The sequence below is a fragment of the Dromiciops gliroides genome, chromosome 4 (genome assembly GCF_019393635.1).
Source record: "Dromiciops gliroides isolate mDroGli1 chromosome 4, mDroGli1.pri, whole genome shotgun sequence".
Classification (NCBI taxonomy): domain Eukaryota; kingdom Metazoa; phylum Chordata; class Mammalia; order Microbiotheria; family Microbiotheriidae; genus Dromiciops; species Dromiciops gliroides.
The window spans coordinates 181,868,390-181,888,024 of record NC_057864.1 but is presented as its reverse complement, the minus strand read 5'-3'; the positions used below and the strand labels follow the sequence as shown (position 1 = coordinate 181,888,024).

At 40.2% G+C, this 19,635-nt stretch overlaps 1 protein-coding gene across 3 annotated transcripts in view; it reads left to right on the top strand.

Moving 5' to 3' along the window:
* LOC122755413 (keratin-associated protein 4-4-like) overlaps nucleotides 1-19,635 on the top strand; it is an 83,383-nt gene that overhangs the window by 12,032 nt on the left and 51,716 nt on the right. Inside the window, exons 3-5 of one of the 3 annotated variants that reach the window (XM_044003824.1) lie at nucleotides 3,921-3,930; nucleotides 10,915-11,375; nucleotides 17,926-18,408. In XM_044003824.1, coding sequence (XP_043859759.1) covers nucleotides 3,921-3,930; nucleotides 10,915-11,375; nucleotides 17,926-18,408 — 954 coding nt within the window. Of the gene's footprint in view, nucleotides 1-3,920; nucleotides 3,931-10,914; nucleotides 11,376-17,925; nucleotides 18,409-18,451; nucleotides 18,525-19,635 lie in introns of those variants that run through there. The other 2 variants (XM_044003838.1, XM_044003837.1) reach the window with 2 other exon arrangements.

Below are 19,635 nucleotides of genomic sequence, written 5' to 3'. Positions count from 1 at the left end.
ATGGCAAGCAATAACTAAGTAATCCACTTTGGAAGTACCAACCAGCAGCTCAACATTCAACATTCATCTCTGGGCTGCTTGCTTCCCCTTAAGTGAACACGCAATTTCTATTTAATTTAAATCCATCAACTCAAACTCTTGCCTGTGCTCCCAGAACCCCAGAATCTCCCTTCTGGACCTTTAGGCAGTGAGTTCTGCTCTTTGAGGCCTGTTGTTACCTCACACCAACACTGGGAATATGAAGATTCCTAATATCTTTCTTTCTCTGATTCCCTGTCATACGAATTTGCCTTTGTCTTAGTGTCTGTCCAATTCCAAATAAATCTTCCCAGCAATTCCATGAATCCAGCATCTTGGCTAATTCTTCCTCTTGCTGTGCACATCCTCAATGCCTGAGCAATTCTGAAAACCACAGAACTGCACATGTCAAAGGGTCTTCCCCAACCATTTATTTTCACCCATGCTCCAAAGGAATACTGACTTTCTTATACTGGGCTTGTGGTCATTTATAGAAAGGAATCAAGTTCATCATTTTTCTTTTTCCCACAAGTCATTCACCCACAAAGGGAATATTTACATGTGGCCATCATGTTCCTTCTCATGCAGTGAGCTAGACATAGGATTGTTTGACTTGTAGTCTTCTTTGCATCCTTCTGTCTTATCATGGATAGAGTTATTGAATGGTATTCATGGCATAAAGTTCTTTGCTATGATCCAGGAGGGGAAAGGATCATTTTAGAAAGGCAGAATTCTGATTAGGGAAGGAAAGGAAACCATCTGTTGTGATGGTTCCCATACAAGTCATGGGAAAGAATCTAGCTCCATATGTGATCAACATTGAATGGAGAAGAAGGAAAGTTAATTCTTAGGATGTTGGAAGCTGGGCAGTATTTCTATTTCCATCCCGCTGGTGCTCTAAAGGTGTTGCCAAAGGATCAGTTTTTCTTCAGAGCAGAGCTTAGAGCAGAGGAGGCCAGACAAGTGGTTCCCAAGGCACAACAGAGAGGGAAGGACGGAAGGAGGGAGGGAGGGAGAGGATCAATGCACAATATTGTAATAGTGGAAAAGATCACCTTTCATGTCATGTAGGTAATGGTTTGGTGATGAGTCAAATCTCCTATGATCCCACTGCATCAATAGGTCTGAGATGGACAGAAACCCCTTTGATTGAATTCAAACATGAAGGAAAAGGTGCTTTATCAGAAATCCTGCATCTATCAAATCTGACCATACACTGAACTGATGCAAAGGTTTCTGGGTCTCATTGTTTCTTACAATCAGACACCTAATGAGGGAGGGCCAAGTACACCATGGGCCTCGAAATGAGAAAGTGCAATGCCACTGCCAGCACTAAAAATAATGTCACTTACACAGAATGATTCATTCAAGGTTGTCATGACTGTAAAACCACATTCAGTTGTAGTCTGAAGAAACCTGATGAGCAACTTGAGAGCCTTCTGTTTCTCTTTTGGTCTATGCATTTTCTGAGTCCTCAGGTACTCATGCCTTGCCAATGGTGCTAATGAAATAGCTGCCCTGTCACCATCACTCAAAGAAAAATTCAATAAAATACGAATCCAACAGAAGGTAGCTCCACCCCCACCCCCACCCTTAGAGGCTGCATCCCAGATGAGTTCCTCCCATGCCTGACTCTACTTAGCTCTTATTCTCTCTACCACTACACATTAATCTCCTTAGTACTACTCTTATGAGATCTTGGGGTCTCTTGCCTCCTAGAGTCTAATGGTTTCTATATGCATATATAACGATTGGAATGATGCCACCTGCTGGAGACTTACTGTAGAAGAGTTCTGCCCATGAAGTGAAGGTCTTTGAGGGCAAGACCAGGAGTCTTTTCTTTGGCATCAGGAAGTGACGTTGGGTAGTGGGAGGAAGAAGGAAGAGACTGGTGCTTTTTCTTGCTCTCTTTCGTGAGGACACTGATGGAGAAGGGAGCTAGAAATGTGCTCTCCCTTTAATAGATAGGAATCTAGGCCTTTTCTTCTCTCTTTACCAAATTCTTATTCTCCTTAATCTATGCTTAAAAGTCTAACTCTTGCTAAATCTTATAATTTATTGGCGACCACTCATTAAATATTTTAGACAGAATAGCTAGAATTTTAGTCCTTAACAGATGGCTGACCACAAAGAGGAAAGCTAAACCTCAGTCTTCTGATCTTCTGGTTGGGTAAGAAATTCCCCCTACCCTCTCCCTTTAATGTCTAAGTACTGGGGTACTGGCTGTCTTTTCCGTTTAAATTTTTTCAAATGGACCTTTTAAACTCCCTAATTACCCTATTTCTGATTTTAGTCTGTTTAAACAGACAAATGGGAGATAAGATCATGTTAATGCTTTGTTTTTGTGGATTTTCTATTTTTCTTTTTATTTTTGTTAGAAGAGCCAGCAAGGTACTCACACATGGGAATATAGATATACCCCCTTCTCCCAGCCATGCTTTTTCAGAGAAGCCTCTGATTTCTTCAACTTTTTCGAATTCTAACACTAATTGTTGTTCTAATTTTGCAAGCCTGGAGGCTTCTCTAGAAGCTTTTAATTAATTCCCTAGAAGCTGGGGAAGAGGAAAGCAGGCCTGAGTTTGATTTCCGGGCTGTATACCACGTGGGAGAGGTGGTCCCCTCCCCTTCTCTAGGTACCCCACCTCCTCCCCCTCCTTTCCTTGATTCTCTTGCCCAGGAGGTCAGGAGATCTAATCCATCTTCCTCAGGTCCTGATTTTGCACATGCGCGGCTTTCTCTACCTGCATTTGCAGCTTCAGTCTCAGTCCTTCCCCAGCCGGGCTGTGCTTCTGAGACAACCTTAGAAAACCCTTTAAATTCCAGATATGCTCATTTTGTTCATAATTTTGCTAATCTGCTTTTGTCTTTAATTAGTATCCTTCTAAAGCATTTGTATTATGAAATCACTGACAGACAATATAGAGGGGTTAAAGAAGAAAAACTTAAGCTGAATTAAATTGGTTATCATCATAGTTCAAGACTCCACTTCTTTTGCCATGGAAGGGTATATATTTTACAGAAATGTAGAAGTAAGCAGCAAGGTATTGATATGAGTATTGGGGATTTTAGATATCAGAATCAAAAGTGTTCTAAATTCACTCAGATTATTAATGTTAGTTCAGAGGTTACATAGGATTTCTATGCTATTACATATACATTTTGAAATTAATGGTATTGGTTTATTTTCATAGAAATTTTCATGCTTTTGAGATTGTGTTTTATACTTAGTTTTTAAAACAAGGAGAATATTTGTAAAAGCTTTTTATAGTCATGTGATCAAGTTTATATTTTATAATACTCTTATTAATATTAAGTTAATATTCATTTAGATTTCCCTAGTTTGAATTTCATTGTCTTTTATTGTTCCATGTGTATTTTCTTCTATTCATTTGTCTATCTAATTTTGAAATATTGCAAGATGGTTTTGATTTCATAATGCAATGTTAATTCTGGGAGTATTGTACTCCCATGTTCTGAGTTGTTTGTTTTTGTTATTTTTTCTCAACTGATTATTTGATGAAACTCTTTAAAGCATTTCCCTGGCCTTGCCATGGCAAGTGTAAATTGATTCTAGAAGTATTATTTTTGATAAGCATATTCCAAAAAAAAGGAGGGAACATTTATAAAAGTTTTCTTTTTTCAAAAAAAAAGTTTTCTTTGAAATTCTGTTGTGCTTTAACTTGTTTTTAAATATGTTCTGATTTTTCACAAAAGTAATTGTATACTATGTAAAAAAAAGGGGGGTATTATTTGAAATTGTTGCATAATTATATATTGTGTTCTGAGTCAAGATGTACTCATATTTTTTGCAATCATTATCCTCAATTTTTAAATCCATATGAGACTTGGATTATGGGAACTTATCATTTAAGACATTAATTGCCTTTATTCTGAGTTATCAGATGCCAGTTGGCCAAGATGCCATCCAATCACAAGAGGAATATATGCAAGAGCAGACACTGAACTGTCACATGAGGGGAGACATGCATGAAGTCAAGGTATGGCCGAGGGAACAGCTTTTGACAAATGTTGAGGTTGGATTCTCTTGGTTTAATATTTTATTTTCTTTTTCCCCACAATACTGTACAGATGGCTGGAAGTTTTGATGCCACCCATCTCACTTCTATACCTGGCTTCTGTGCTCCCTCCTATATGCTTGATGCCATGGACATCTCAATCCCATGCATCTGATTAAGTCTGACTCAGTTTCCTCCAATATATTCGGTGGCATGGACATATATTCCATCCACCTATTTTAAGCCTGGCATACTGTATGGGCAGTACATATTGCTCAAGTGTGGGAATGCTCATATCCCATTGTTTCTCTGTTCTTTTATGGTAACTCCCATAATTATCTCAGGTGTCATGATAAATACAGTGTTGAATTTGGCCTTGACACCTGTTACCAATTATATTAGATTTTTTAATTTCTCATAATGGCATGAGGATAATTAGGCAGATGAGGCAAAAAGTGATGAGACAAAGATAAAAATTATTTTAAAAAATTAATATTGCAGCAATTGTCTTCTCAATTACCCTCCATAAGGGGGGGACTATAGTAATATTATAATTTTAAAGAATGTTTCGATTTTTGTTTTATTATATGTTTCATGTGTAACAACTAAGATTCTAAATTCCCTTAGACATGTTTTTGAGAACTTTCATTGTTTGATTTGATTATTGACAAAGCTATTTTAAAGTTGTGTTAAGCTCAATTTTGTAGGAAATTTTCCTGGCTGATTACCAGCATCCACACATCAACCCCTGAAAAGACTTCTATTACATGATTACAGCTAGAGGACATCTGAGAAAAGACTTTCAAAGACTTTAAATTAACAGTTTTGTTTTGCTGTTGTTTTTTTCTCTTTTCTCTTTCTGTTATAATATACACTGTCTGTAACATGTACTCTCTGCAGAGGCCCTCACTTTGCAAGACCAATGTCAAAGCATCGGTTCATGAGGACAAAACATTGCCCCTCTGGACAAAACTTTCCTCTCTTCCTTTTTTATATTGTTATTAACATATTGTTAATTAGCATACATTATTATATTCTGTTATTTTTGACTGTTTCATCAAGGAAACATCCCATTTCTTAAGGAAACAAAGTGGGAAACTGTAACGATTAGAATGATGCCACCTGCTGGAAACTTACTGTAGAAGAGTTCCGCCCATGAAGAGAAGGTCTTTGAGGGCAAGACCGGGAGTCTCTTCTTTGGCGTCAGGAAGTGACGTTGGGTAGAGGGAGGAAGAAGGAAGAGACTGGTGTTCTTTCTTGCTCTCTTTCATGAGGACACTGGTGGAGAAGGGAGCTAGAAATGTGCTCTCCCTTTAATAGATAGGAATCTAGGCCTTTTCTTCTCTCTTTACCAAATTCTTATTCTCCTTAATAAGTGCTTAAAAGTCTAACTCTTGCTAAATCTTATAATTTATTGGCGAACACTCATTAGAGATTTTAGACAGAATAGCTAGAGTTTTAGCCCTTAACACATACAATAATCTTCACATGGTCTTAACTCCAGGTGTTAATAGCATATGTTGTGTTGCTCGAGAGTCAGCATGTTCATTTGTTTATTAAGTATGTTGTACATACATGAGGAATGGAGGGGAGAGGAACATTGAAGCATTCTTCGGTGCAATATAGTGAGTATAGATCACAGAGTAGGGAGTAAATTAGTGAATATGGCACATTGCCTTCAGTAAAGAATCAAGTTCTCAGGTTTTTCTTGTCCACAAGCAGTATGTCCCTGCTGATCAAATTAACTCAATAAATAGCTATAGTGCACCTTCTGTGTTTCACTTTAATACCTCTACATTAAATACCACACTGGGTGTAACCCTGGAAATTCAAGATGAAAAAAAGTCCCTGCCCTTACATTTTACATTCTCATTATGATTGAATGTCAGATAATCTGAAAGATAAGCACCATTTACTGTCAAGCACTATTACCTCCCCTGATTATTCACTACCATTGATGGCATAAAACTACAAGTGGTAATGAATCAGCTTACTTCTTTCTACTGTCAAGTAATCAATAACATTACTGTCCAAAAATTCTTCAGCAACCAAGAGGGGCAGGTACTCATTTGGGAATGATCATATTCACAAGATTATAACCCAATTACTATTAATCCAAAAAAAAAAAAAAGAAAGGAAAAAGAGAAGTAATATACTTCCCCTGCCCCCCTTTTGGGTATCAAGACCAAATATGTGTGCTGGGTTTACAATGATTTCAAAATACCCTTCCAGGGATGAATTTGAACCAAAATGAAGCCATCCTGTACATAGCTTGCTCATACATATCGGTTTACTTGTTGTTTCTCCAATAACCTTTGAGCTGCATTAGGACAGACTGGCTCTTGCCATATTTTGCATTCCCACTACTTAACCCAGAGCCTGGAACAGAATAGGTACTTCTTCAATGATTAGAGACAGACTTACTGTCTCCCAGTTATCTTTGGCAAGGGATACAAACCCCTCTGTTTAGGACTTACAGAGCTGCCTTCACACACTTGCTGCAACCAACGCTAACTTAGGCACAGAAGATGTGCTGGTTGAACAGACCCATGCAGCACCATTGGCAAAGTGAATGAAGGCACTTGGTGACAGACGTTGGATACAAATGTATCTTGAGATTTGGGAGCTACTTCTGAAGCCAATAAAGTGACATGCAACAGAGGAAAGGGAAACATTTATGTGGAGTCTGTATCATAATGTTTCAATTTCAAAATGAGAGAAGAACGCTGTCTACCAAGAGGAGTAGACAGCAGTTAGTTTGAAAAAAGTTCTGAGCATGGTAGATCAGTATGAGTCTCCAGTGTGACCTATTACCTCAAGAAATTACTAAAAGCCATTAAGAACTGTGTCTGCATTGAAATACTTGGGTTTCAGGACTAAGGAGGCAAGAGTGCCTGTCTAGCCTACCCTCAAAGGACCTCATATAAATCAGGATTGTCAACTGTGAGTGCCACAGAGCAAGAAGGAGAGATATGAAGAGAGTGAAGAGACTTTAGTCTCTCAAATATGATGATCATTTGGAGGAACTGGGCAAGGTTAGTCTCAGGAAAGGAATAGCCAAGAGGCACAAACAAAATCTGTGTCATTATTACAATGGCTGTCATGTGGATACTAGATCATTTTTTTTTCATGTTTAGTCCTTCACAATACCAAGAGGAAAAAAATTATTAATATCAAAGAGGCAAAGTTAAGGTAATGAAGTGTTCCTATTGATATGGTCTTTCTTCCTGTGGCATCAATGTCACACATTTTAGCTCCATAGCCACACAGTCTCTCCCTGACTCCTGGGATGGAGTAGAAGCAGCCTTCCTGTCCCTGTAGTTGCTTCAAAGCAAAATCCTCCATCACAGTACAATCCTGTTGCTCTTCAAGGAGACCTTGACATTTTTCCCCAAGCAGAAGAAGTCTAGGCAAATTCTCATTTTCTTTGTTTTTAAAACAGGAATCCTTTCCTCATAATGAATACATCATTAATTGGATGATCATCATTAGTAAATAAATGCTTCTTTTGGCCACAATTAATTTAACCAAGCTATTTTGTTTCCCTGCATTTCCTTATTTGATAATTCTGAAGGAGTTGAGTTACAGAAGTTACATGTAAAAAAAGTTTCATAATTAAATTTTTAATTTAATATTGTATTTCTCCCAATTACACATAAAAATAATGTCAACATTCTTTTTTTCAAATTTGAGTCCCAAATTTTCCCTCCATCTCTTTTGTGTCTTTCCCTCTTTCTCTTTCTCTCTCTCTCTTTCTCTGCCTTCTCTCCTCCTACCTTCAAAAGGAAAATAACCTATGAGCTATATTTGTTTACTCATGCAAAATATATTTCCCTGCAAGTCATGTTCTTCAAGAAAACACTGAAAAAAAAAAGAAAAATAAGCAAAGTTAACAAAACAATGCTACAATTTCTATTCAGCCACCTGCAATTCTTTCTCTAGAGAAGGAAAGCATTTTTGATCTTAAGTCCTATAGAACTTGCTTGGGTCATTGCTTTGCTAAGAAGAGCTAAGGTATTCATTGGGTATCAACCTACAGTATTGTTGTTATTCTATACAATCTTCCCCTAATTCAGCTCTATTCACCTTCCATAGGTTAATTTAAGTCTTCCATGTTTTTTAGCACTTTCTGATTGTCATTTCTTATATCACAATAGTATCCCATCATAATCATATACAAAAAGTTCTTGGGCCATCCCCCAATTAATGGAGACTTCATCATTTCCAGTTCCTTGCCACCATTGAAACAGCTCCTTTGAATATTTCTATACAAGTAGATCCTTTTCCTTTTGGATTTTATCTCTTTTTGATACACATCTAGTAGTGTTTGTGAGAAATCATTGTTAATAATCCATGTCTTGGAGGGGCCAGAGATCTTCCCTTCTTTCTTAGGCCATTGTCCCTCCCACATTCAAGGTCTCAGTTCCCACTGAATTTAGCATTCTTGGAGTCTGGATGGAAGCATATCTTTTTGTCTAGATAGCCCAAGGTCATTACTGATGAGATTAAGCCACAACTAGATGAAAGGACTTTGGCTCAGAAGTCTGACATGCTCTGTTGTCACCCCTAGACTGCATCTTAATGGAATGAACTCCATATCACATCAACTACTTAGATTTCATTACTGTGTGATGGACCTCCTACAGGGGAATGGTGTGTGAAACAAGACTGGACCAAGAGGAGGGGAATTTCGTCACAGAGACATAGCCATAGACCTCATTTTACTAATATCCTGCTGGCCATGTTAATAAAATTATCAGAGTACTCAAATTCAAGGAGTGTAGTTAGGTTAGTCACCAAAACTGTTGCTTGGACAAAGGCTATGCATGCTTTTATAGGCCTAGTTTACCCTCTGGTTCTACAACATCACAGCAGTGTTTCTTGATAACTTCTGAAAAGGCTTTTTTTTTTTTATGGTGGCTTTCAGTAATCCATCAAATCCTCAATTACTTGTCATAGAGTTCTGCTCCAATGGATTTATTTGCTTGCCAGTGAGTTATTTCTCAATTTAATATTTTTAAAATACTTCTGATTTGATTTTTTTCTTGATGTCACATAAAGTCACTAGCTTCCACTTGCCCATTTCTAAACGTGAAGGAAAGAATTAATGCACTGACCTTTTATACCACTTTTCCTATTTGGACCATGCTCCTTTTTTAAGGAGTTCCCTTCAGGAAATGTTTCTGTATCTTCTTCCATTTGGCCAATTCTGCTTATAAAGGACTACTTTTCTCCAGTGGATTTTTGTATGCCTTTTTCATTTGACCAGTTCTGTTTCTCAAGACATTCTTCCCTTGATTCTATTTTGGTGCTGCTTCTACTGTTTGACCTATTCTGGTTTTTTAGATGTTATTTTGTTCAGTATTGTGTGTACCATGTGTGGGTGTGGGTGTGTATACCTATCATTGAGCCTAATGGTAATAGATAGACAGCAACCCCTTGGCATGAACTGAGAAGTAAAGGAAAAGGTGGTTTATCAGAAAACCTGCATCTATTGAATCCTGACCCCAAATTGAAAGGAGGCAAATGATTCTGTGTTCGAGGTTTCTTGCAATCAGATTTTTTAATAGGGAGGACCAAACACAGCTTTACACCAAAACTCTGAAGTTGTAATGGCATTGCTGGTACTAGAAATAATCGCACTTACACAGAGTGACTCATTAAAAATCGCCAGTAACTTAACCCCACACTGTGAGTGAGGAGAAAAAACTTTGGTATCTGGGGAGATGACTAGGAAGAAAAATGGTAGAGGAAAACAGTTATGTCCACAGAACAATTTCTCACTTTGCTTTGGCATAGCTAAACACAACAGCCAGAATATGGGCAATTATCTCAATCACTTCCCTTATTTTCACTTCTGAACAATTGTACTCAACTCTATTTGTAAACAAGGACAGTCTGTTTGTTCCTTCTGGGTCTCAGGTCCATTTCCTTGGCTATAGGAAAAAACCACTAAGGCGACAACAACATGTCCCCTTAGTAGGAAGTTTTCCTGTTCCCAGTTCAATGACAAAAATCTTCCTCTAATGATCTGTCACTTTTCTGGCACAATAATTTCTATCACGTCCCTTGTTTTGACTCCAGAAAAAAATGCCAAAACAATTATGCTTAACAATATTTGCAAACAAAGGAAAGACTGTTCATTTCATCTGGGCCTTAGTTGTAGGAAAAAAAAACACTTAGGAAACAACCACTTGCCCCTTAGTAGGAGGTTGTCATGCTCCTAGTTCAATGCCTGAAATCTTCCTCTAATGATCTATCTGTTTTCTCGTACAGAGCCCAATATAGAAGTTCTTGGGAATTTTATTCATTATTTTATTTGCCTAAGAGAAAGCATTGGGCATCCATGAAAACAGTCTTCCAGCCTGAAAGAACTGTCCTGTTAAAGCCAAGAATTAGGTTTATTCTATTTGGCTCCAGAGGATAGAACTAGGAGCCCTGGGAATATATTGAAGTAAAGAATGATTAGGCTTGAGAGGAGGAAAAACTTCTAATGACATCTGCCCAAACAAGGATGAAATGGTTGAAGGTGGGCACAACCAAAGGAGAAAAGGCAAGGTATGATTCAGAAAAATAAAAGACTTTGGAAAAGTCTTACCTGGAAAGGTAATTATTATTATTATTTTTTGCTGCAAGCGAAAACATTTAAGCTAAAAAATGTCAATGATTGACTTGTTTATCACTTTTTTTATCATGACAAAATGAGGAAATAAACAGGACCCAGCAATAGCAACCACTTGGAGTTGGGGTATAAAAGAGGTGTGTGAGGACAAGAGACATCCATACTCAAGAAACTCTCTCACCTGGAAACCAACCCAGACTCTAAACACACAAACACCATGGTCAGCTCCTGTTGTGGCTCCACCTGTGGTGGCCTAAGCTGTGGCTCTGGCTGCTGCCGCCCCAGCTGCTGTGTGTCCAGCTGTTGTCAGCCCTGCTGCCGCCCCACCTGCTGCCAGACCACCTGCTGCAGAACCACTTGCTGCCGCCCCAGCTGCTGCATTTCTAGCTGCTGCCGCCCCACCTGCTGTGTGTCCAGCTGCTGCCAGCCCTGCTGCCGCCCCACCTGCTGCCAGACCACCTGCTGCAGAACCACTTGCTGCCGCCCCAGCTGCTGTATTTCTAGTTGCTGCCAGCCTTGCTGCCAGCCTTGCTGCTGTCCCACCTGCTGCAGAACCACTTGCTGCCGCCCCAGCTGCTGTATTTCTAGTTGCTGCCAGCCCTGCTGCCGCCCCAGCTGCTGTGGGTCCAGCTGCTGCCAGCCCTGCTGCCAGCCTTGTTACAGCCCCACCTGCTGCCAGACCACCTGCTGCAGAACCACCTGTTGCCATCCAACCTGCTGTGGCTCCTCCTGCTGATCAGTTCTCACAGGCCTCTGCAAATGCCCAACATCCCCACCCCATCTCAACCAGGCACCAGATCTTTTCTTCCTGTCATTCACTACAAAAAGAGCTCCTTCATGGCAAGCAATAACTGACTAATCCAAGTGCGCCCACTTTGGAAGTACCAACCAGCAGCTCAACATTCAACATTCATCTCTGGGCTGCTTGCTTCCCCTTAAGTGAACACCCAGTTTCTATTTAATGTAAGTCCATCAACTCAAACTCTTGCCTGTGCTTCCAGACCCCCAGAATCTTCATTCCGGACCTTTAGGCAGCCAGTTCTGCTCTTTGAGGCCTGTTGTTACCTCACACCAACACTGGGAATATGAAGATTCCTAACATTTTTCTTTCTCTGATTCCCTGTCATACGAATTTGCCTTTGTCTTAGTGTCTGTCCAATTCCAAATAAATCTTCCCAGCAATTCCATGAATCCAGCATCTTGGCTAATTCTTCCTCTGCCTGTGAACATCTTCAAAGCCTGAGAAATTCTGAAAACCACAGAACTGCACATGTCAAAGGGTCTTCCCCAGGCATTTAGTTTCACCCATGCTCCAAAGGAATACTGACTTTCCTCTACTGGGCTTGTGGTCATGTATAGGAAGACAATCAAGTTCATCATTTTTCTTTTCTCCCCAAGTCCTTCACCCACAAATGGAATATTTACATGTGGCCATCATGCTCCTTCTCATGCAGTGAGCCAGACATAGGATTGTTTGACTTGCAGTCTTCTTTGGATCATTCTGTCTTGTCATGGATAGAGTTGTTGAATGGTATTCATGGCATAAAGATTTTTGCTAGGGTCCAGGAGGGGAAAGGCTCCTTTCAGAAAGTAGGAATTCTGATTTGGGAAGGAAAGGAAACCATCTGTTGTGATGGTTCACATACAAGTAATGGGAAAGAATCTAGCTCCATATGTGATCAAAATTGAATGGAGAAGGGGCGGCTAAGTGGCGCAGTGGATGAGCACCAGCACTGGATTCAGGAGGACCTGAGTTCAAATCCAGCCTCAGACACTTGACACTTACTAGCTGTGTGACCTTGGGCAAGTCACTTCTCCATTGCCCTGACAAAAAAACAAACAAACAAAAATTGAATGGAGAAGAAGGAAACGAAAGTTGTAGGATGTTGGAAGCTGGTCAGTATTTCTATTTGCATCCAACTGGTGCTCTAAAGATGTTGCCAAAGAATCAGTATTTCTTCAGAGCAGAGCTTAGACCTAGAGGAGGCCAGACAAGTGGTTCCCAAGGCACAACAGAGAAGGAGGGAGGGAGAGAGGGAGGGAGGGATCGAGTGAGGGAGAGGATCAATGCACAATATTGTAATAGTGGAAAAGATCACCTTTCATGTCATATAGGTATTGGTTGGGTGATGAGTCAAATCTCCTATGATCCCACTGCATCAGTAGGTATGAGATGGACAACAACCCCTTTGACTGAATTCAGACATGAAGGAAAAGGTGGTTTATCAGAAATCCTGCATCTATCAAATCTAACCAAACCCTGAACTGATGCAAATGTTTCTGGGCCTCATTGTTTCTTACAATCAGACCCCTAAGGAGGGAGGGTCAAATACACCTTGGCCCTAGAAATCGGAAAGTGCAATGCCACTGCCAGCACTAGAAATAATTTCACCTACACAGAGTGATTCATTCAGTGTTGTCAAGACTGTAAACCCCCATTCAGCTGTAGTCTGAAGAAACCTGATGAGCAACTTGAGAGCCTTCTGTTTCTCTTTCGGTCTATGCATTTTCTGAGTCCTCAGGTACTCATGCCTTGCCAATGGTGCTAATGGAATAGCTGCCCTGTCACCATCCCTCAAAGAAAAATTCAATAAAATGGGAATCCAACAGAAGGTTGTTCCACTCCACCCACCCTTAGTGGCTGCATCCCAGATGAGTTCCTCTCCTGCCTGACTCTTCCTAGCTCTTATTCTCTCTACTACTACACATTACTCTCCTTAGTACTAGTCTTATGGTACCTTGGGGTCTCTTGCCTCATAGAGTCTAATGGTATCTAAATGCATACAATAATCTTCACATGGTCTTAACCACGGGTCTCAATAGCATATTTTGTGTTGCTTGAAAGTCAGCATGTTCATTTGTTTACAAGGTATGTTGTACATACATGAGGAATGGAGGGGTCAGGAACATTGAAGCATTCTTTGGTGCAATATAGTGAGTATAGATCACAGAGTAGGGAGTAAATCAGTGAATATGGCACATTGCCTTCAATAAAGAAACAAGTTCTCATGTTGTCCTTCTCCACAAGCAGTATGTCCTTGCTGATCAAATTAACTCAATAAATAGCTATAGTGCACCTTCTGTGTTTCACTTTAATGCCTCTACATTAAATAACAATCTGTTATATAACCCTGGTAATTCAAGATGAAAAAAAGTCCCTGCTCTTACTTTTTGCATTCTCATTATGAATGGATGTCAAATAATCTGAAAGATAAGCACCATTTACATAGTCTGTCAAGCATTATTACCTCCCCTGATAATTCACTACCATTGATGGCAAAAAACAACAAGTGGTAATGAATCAGCTTACTTCTTTCTACTGTCAAGTAATCAATAACAATACTGTTCATAAATTCTTCAGCAACCAAGAGGGGTAGGTACTCATTTGGGAATGATCATATGCACAAGATTATAACCCAATTTTTATTAATCATAAAAAGAAAAAGAAAAAAGAGAAGTAATATGCCTCCCCTGCCCCCTTTTGGGTATCAAGACAAAATATGTGTGCTGGGTTTACAATGAATTCAAAATACCCTTCCAGGGATGAATTTGAACCAAAATCAAGCCATGCTGTACATAGTTTGCTAGTACATATCTGTTTACTAATTGTTTTCCCAATGACCATTGAGCTCCTTTAGGATAGACTGTCTTTTGCTATATGTTGTTTTCCCACTACTTAACCCAGTGCCTGGAACAGAGTAGGTACTTCTTCAATGATTAGAGACAGACTTACTGTCTCCCAGTTATCTTTGGCAAGAGATACAAACCCCTCTGTTTATCACTTACAGACCTGCCTTCACACACTGGCTGCTACCAAACCTAACGTAGGCACAGAAGTTGTGCTGTTTGAACAGACCCATGCAGCCCAATTGGCAAAGTGAATGAAGGCACTTGGTGACAGACGTTGGATACAAATGTATCTTGAGATTTGGGAGCCATTTCTGAAGCCAATAAAGTGACATGCAACAGAAAAAAGGGAAATATTTAATGGGGGGTCCATATCATAACTTTTCAAGTTCAAAATGGGAGAACACTGTCTACCAAGAGGAGTAGACAGCAGTTAGTCTGAAAAAAGTTCTGAGCATGGTAGATCAGTGTGAGTCCCCAGTGTGACCTATTACCCAGAGAAATTAATAAAAACTATTCAGAACTGTGTCTCCATTGAAATACTTGGGTTTCAGGATTAAGGAGGCAAGAGTGCCTGTCTAGCCTACCCTCAAAGGACCTCATATAAAGCAAGATTGTCAGCTATTAGTGCCACAGAGCAAGAAGGAGAGGTATGAAGAGAGTGAAGAGACTTTAGTCTCTCAAATATGATGATCATTTGGAGGAATTGGGCAAGGTTAGTCTCAGGAAAGGAATACCCAAGAGGCACAAACAAAATCTGTGTTATTATTACAATGTCTAACATTTGGGAACTAGATCATTTTTTTTTCTAATGTTTAGTCCTTCACTATACCAAGAGGAAAAAGAAATCTTAGTATCAAAGAGGCAAAGTTAAGGTAATGAAGTGTTCCAATTGATATGGTCTTTCTTCCTGTGGCATCAATGTCACACATTTTGTCTCCATAGCCACACAGTCTCTCCCTGACTCCTAGAATGGAGTAGAAGCTGCCTTCCTGTCCCTGTAGTTGCTTCAATGCAAAATCCTCCATCACAGTACAATCATGTTGCTCTGTAATGAGACCGTGTCATTTTTCCCCAATCAAAAGAGGTCTAGGAAAATCCTCATTTCCTTTTTTTAAAACAGGAATCCTTTCCTCATAACGAATGCATCTTTAATTGGATGGTCATCATTAGTAATTAAATGCTTATTTGGTGCACATTTAATTTAACCAAGCTATTTTGTTTCCCAAACTTTTGTTATTTGATAATTCTGAAGGAGTTTATTTTAAAAAGATATCTGTACAAAAAATAATATTTCATAATTAAAATTTTAAGTTAATGTTTTATTTCTCCCAATTACACATAAAATAATGTGAACATTCTTTTTTTTCCAAATTTCAGTTCCTAATTTTCCCTCCGTATCTTTTGTGTCTCTCCATCCTTCTCTCTCTCTCTCCCTACCTCTCTCTGTCTCTCGCGAACTCTCTGCCTTCTCTCCTCCTACCTTCAAAAGGATAATAACCTGATATGATCTATATTTGTTTACTCATGCAAAATATATTCCCCTGTAAGTCATGTTGTTCAAGAAAACACTGAGAAAAAAAGAAAAATAAGCAAAGTTAACAAAAAGAATGCCATAATTTCTATTCAGCTTCCTTCAATTCGTTCTCTGGAGAAGGAAAGCATTTTTGATCTTAAGTCCTATAGAACTTGCTTGGGTCATTGCTGTGCTAAGAATAGCTAAGGTATTCACAGGGGATCATCATACAATATTGTTGTTATTCTATACAATCTTCTCCTAATTCGGCTCTATTCACTTTCCATAGGTTAGTTTAAGACTTCCACTTTTTCCTAGTGCTTTCTGATTGTCATTTTTTATATCACAATAGTATTCCATCATAATCATATCCAAAAAGTTCTTGGGTTATCCCCCAATTAATGGAGACTCCATCATTTCCAGTTCCTTGCCACCATTGAAACAGCTGCTTTGATTATTTCTATACAAGTATATCCTTTAACTTTTGGATTTTATCTCATTTTGATACAGATGTAGTAGGGTTTGTGAGAAATCATTGTAAATAATCCATATATTGGGTAGCCCAGAGATCTTTTGTGCTGCTTCTACTATTTGGCCTATTCTATTTGGCCCATTCTGGTTTTTAGGATGTCATTTTGTTCAGTTTCATGTATATCATGTTTGTGTGGGTGTGAGTGTGGGTGTGTGGGTGTAGGTGTGTATACCTCTCATTGAGCCTAATGGTGATAGATAGACAGCAATCGCTTGGCATGAACTGAGAAGTAAAGGAAAATATGGTTTGTCAGAAATACTGCATCTATTGAATCCTGACCCAAAATTGAAAGGAGGCAAATCATTCTGTGCTCATGGTTTCTTTCAATCAGATATTTTAATAGGGAGGACCAAATACAGCTTTACACCCTAACTCTGAAATTGTAATGGCATTGCTAGTACTAGAAACAATATCACTTATGCAGACTGACTCATTAAAAATCATCAGTAATGTTACTCCACACTGTGAGCGAACAGAAAAAACTGTGGCATCTGGGGAGATCACTAGGAAGAAAAATTGTAGAGGAAAACAGTTATGTCCACAGAACAATTGCTCACTTTGCTTTGGCATATCTAAACACAGTAACCAGAATATGGGCAATTATCTCAATCACTTCCCTTATTTTGACTTCTGAACAATTGTACTCAACTCTATTTGTAAACAAGGATAGCTTGTTCATGCCTTCTGGGTCTCAAGTCCATTTCCTTGGCTATAGGAAAAAACCACTAAGGCAACAACAACATGTCCCCTTAGTAGGAAGTTTTCCTGTTCCCAGTTCAATGACAAAAATATTCCTCTAATGATCTGTCACTTTTCTGGTACAATAATTTCTATCACGTCCCTTGTTTTGACTCCAGAAAAAAATGCCAAAACAATCATGCTCAACACTATTTGCAAACAAAGGAAAGGCCGTTCATTGCTTCCAGGCCTCGGCTGTAGGAAAAAAAAAAACACTTAGGCAACAACCACTTGCCCCTTAGTAGGAGGTTTTCCTGTTCCTAGTTCGATGACAGAAATCTTCCTCTAATGATCTCTTTGTTTTCTGGTACAGAGCCCAAAATAGAAGTTCTTGGGAATTTTTTTCATCATTTTATTTGCCTAAGAGAAAGCATTGGGCATCCATGAAAACAGTCTTCCAGCCTGAAAGAACTGTCCAGTTAAAGCCAGGAATTAGGTTTGTTCTATTTGGCTCCAGAGGATAGAACTAGGAGCCCTGGGAATATGTTGAAGTGAAGGATGATTAGGCTTAAGAGGAGGAAAATCTTCTAATGACTTCTGCCCAAACAAGGATGAAATGGTTGAAGGTGGGCACAACCAAAGGAGAAAAGGCAAGGTATGATTCAGAAATATAAAAGACTTTGGAAAAGTCTTACCTGGAAAGGTAATTATTATTATTATTTTTTGATCCAAGTGAAAATATTTAAGTTAAAAAATGTCAATGATTGACTTGTTTATCACTTTTTTTATCATGACAAAATGAGGAAATAAACAGGACCCAGCAATAGCAACCACTTGGAGTTGGGGTATAAAAGAGGTCTGTGAGGTCAAGAGACATCCATACTCAAGAAACTCTCTCACCTGGAAACCAACCCAGACTCTGAACCCACCAACGCCATGGTCAGCTCCTGTTGTGGCTCCACCTGTGGTGGCCTAAGCTGTAGCTCTGGCTGCTGCCGCCCCAGCTGCTGTGTGTCCAGCTGCTGCCAGCCCTGCTGCCGCCCCACCTGCTGCATTTCTAGCTGCTGCCGCCCCACCTGCTGCCAGACCACCTGCTGCAGAACCACTTGCTGCCGCCCCAGCTGTTGTGTGTCCAGCTGCTGCCAGCCCTGCTGCCGCCCCAGCTGTTGTGGGTCCAGCTGCTGCCAGCCCTGCTGCCGCCCCACCTGCTGCATTTCTAGCTGCTGCCGCCCCACCTGCTGCCAGACCACCTGCTGCAGAACCACTTGCTGCCGCCCCAGCTGCTGTATTTCTAGTTGCTGCCAGCCTTGCTGCTGTCCCACCTGCTGCAGAACCACTTGCTGCCGCCCCAGCTGCTGTATTTCTAGTTGCTGCCAGCCCTGCTGCCGCCCCAGCTGCTGTGGGCCCAGCTGCTGCCAGCCCTGCTGCCAGCCTTGTTGCAGCCCCACCTGCTGCCAGACCACCTGCTGCAGAACCACCTGTTGCCGCCCAACCTGCTGTGGCTCCTCCTGCTGATCAGCTCTCACAGGCCTCTGCAAATGCCCAACATCCCCACCCCATCTCAACCAGGCACCAGATCTTTTCTTCCTGTCATTCAGGACAAAAAGAGCTCCTTCATGGCAAGCAATAACTGACTAATCCAAGTGCGCCCACTTTGGAAGTACCAACCAGCAGCTCAACATTCAACATTCATCTCTGGGCTGCTTGCTTCCCCTTAAGTGAACACCCAGTTTCTATTTAACTCAAACTCTTGCCTGTGCTTCCAGACCCCCAGAATCTTCATTCCGGACCTTTAGGCAGCCAGTTCTGCTCTTTGAGGCCTGTTGTTACCTCACACCAACACTGGGAATATGAAGGTTTCTAACATCTTTCTTTCTCTGATTCCCTGTCATACGAATTTGCCTTTGTCTTAGTGTCTGTCCAATTCCAAATAAATCTTCCCAGCAATTCCATGAATCCAGCATCTTGGCTAATTCTTCCTCTGCCTGTGAACATCTTCAAAGCATGAGAAATTCTGAAAACCACAGAACTGCACATGTCAAAGGGTCTTCCCCAGGCATTTACTTTCACCCATGTTCCAAAGGAATACTGATTTTCCTCTAATGGGCTTGTGGTCATGTATAGGAAGGCAATCAAGTTCATCATTTTTCTTTTCCCCCCAAGTCCTTCACCCACAAATGGAATATTTACATGTGGCCATCATGCTCCTTCTCATGCAGTGAGCCAGACATAGGATTGTTTGACTTGCAGTCTTCTTTGGATCATTCTGTCTTGTCATGGATAGAGTTGTTGAATGGTATTCATGGCATAAAGATATTTGCTATGGTCCAGGAGGGGAATGGATCTTTTCAGAAAGGCAGAGTTCTGATGAGGGAAGGAAAGGAAACCATCTGTTGTGATGGTTCCCATACAAGTCATGGGAAAGAATCTAGCTCCATATGTGATCAATATTGAATGGAGAAGAAGGAAAGTTAATTCTTAGGATGTTGGAAGCTGGGCAGTATTTCTATTTCCATCCCGCTGGTGCTCTAAAGGTGTTGCCAAAGGATCAGTTTTTCTTCAGAGCAGAGCTTAGAGCAGAGGAGGCCAGACAAGTGGTTCCCAAGGCACAACAGAGAGGGAAGGA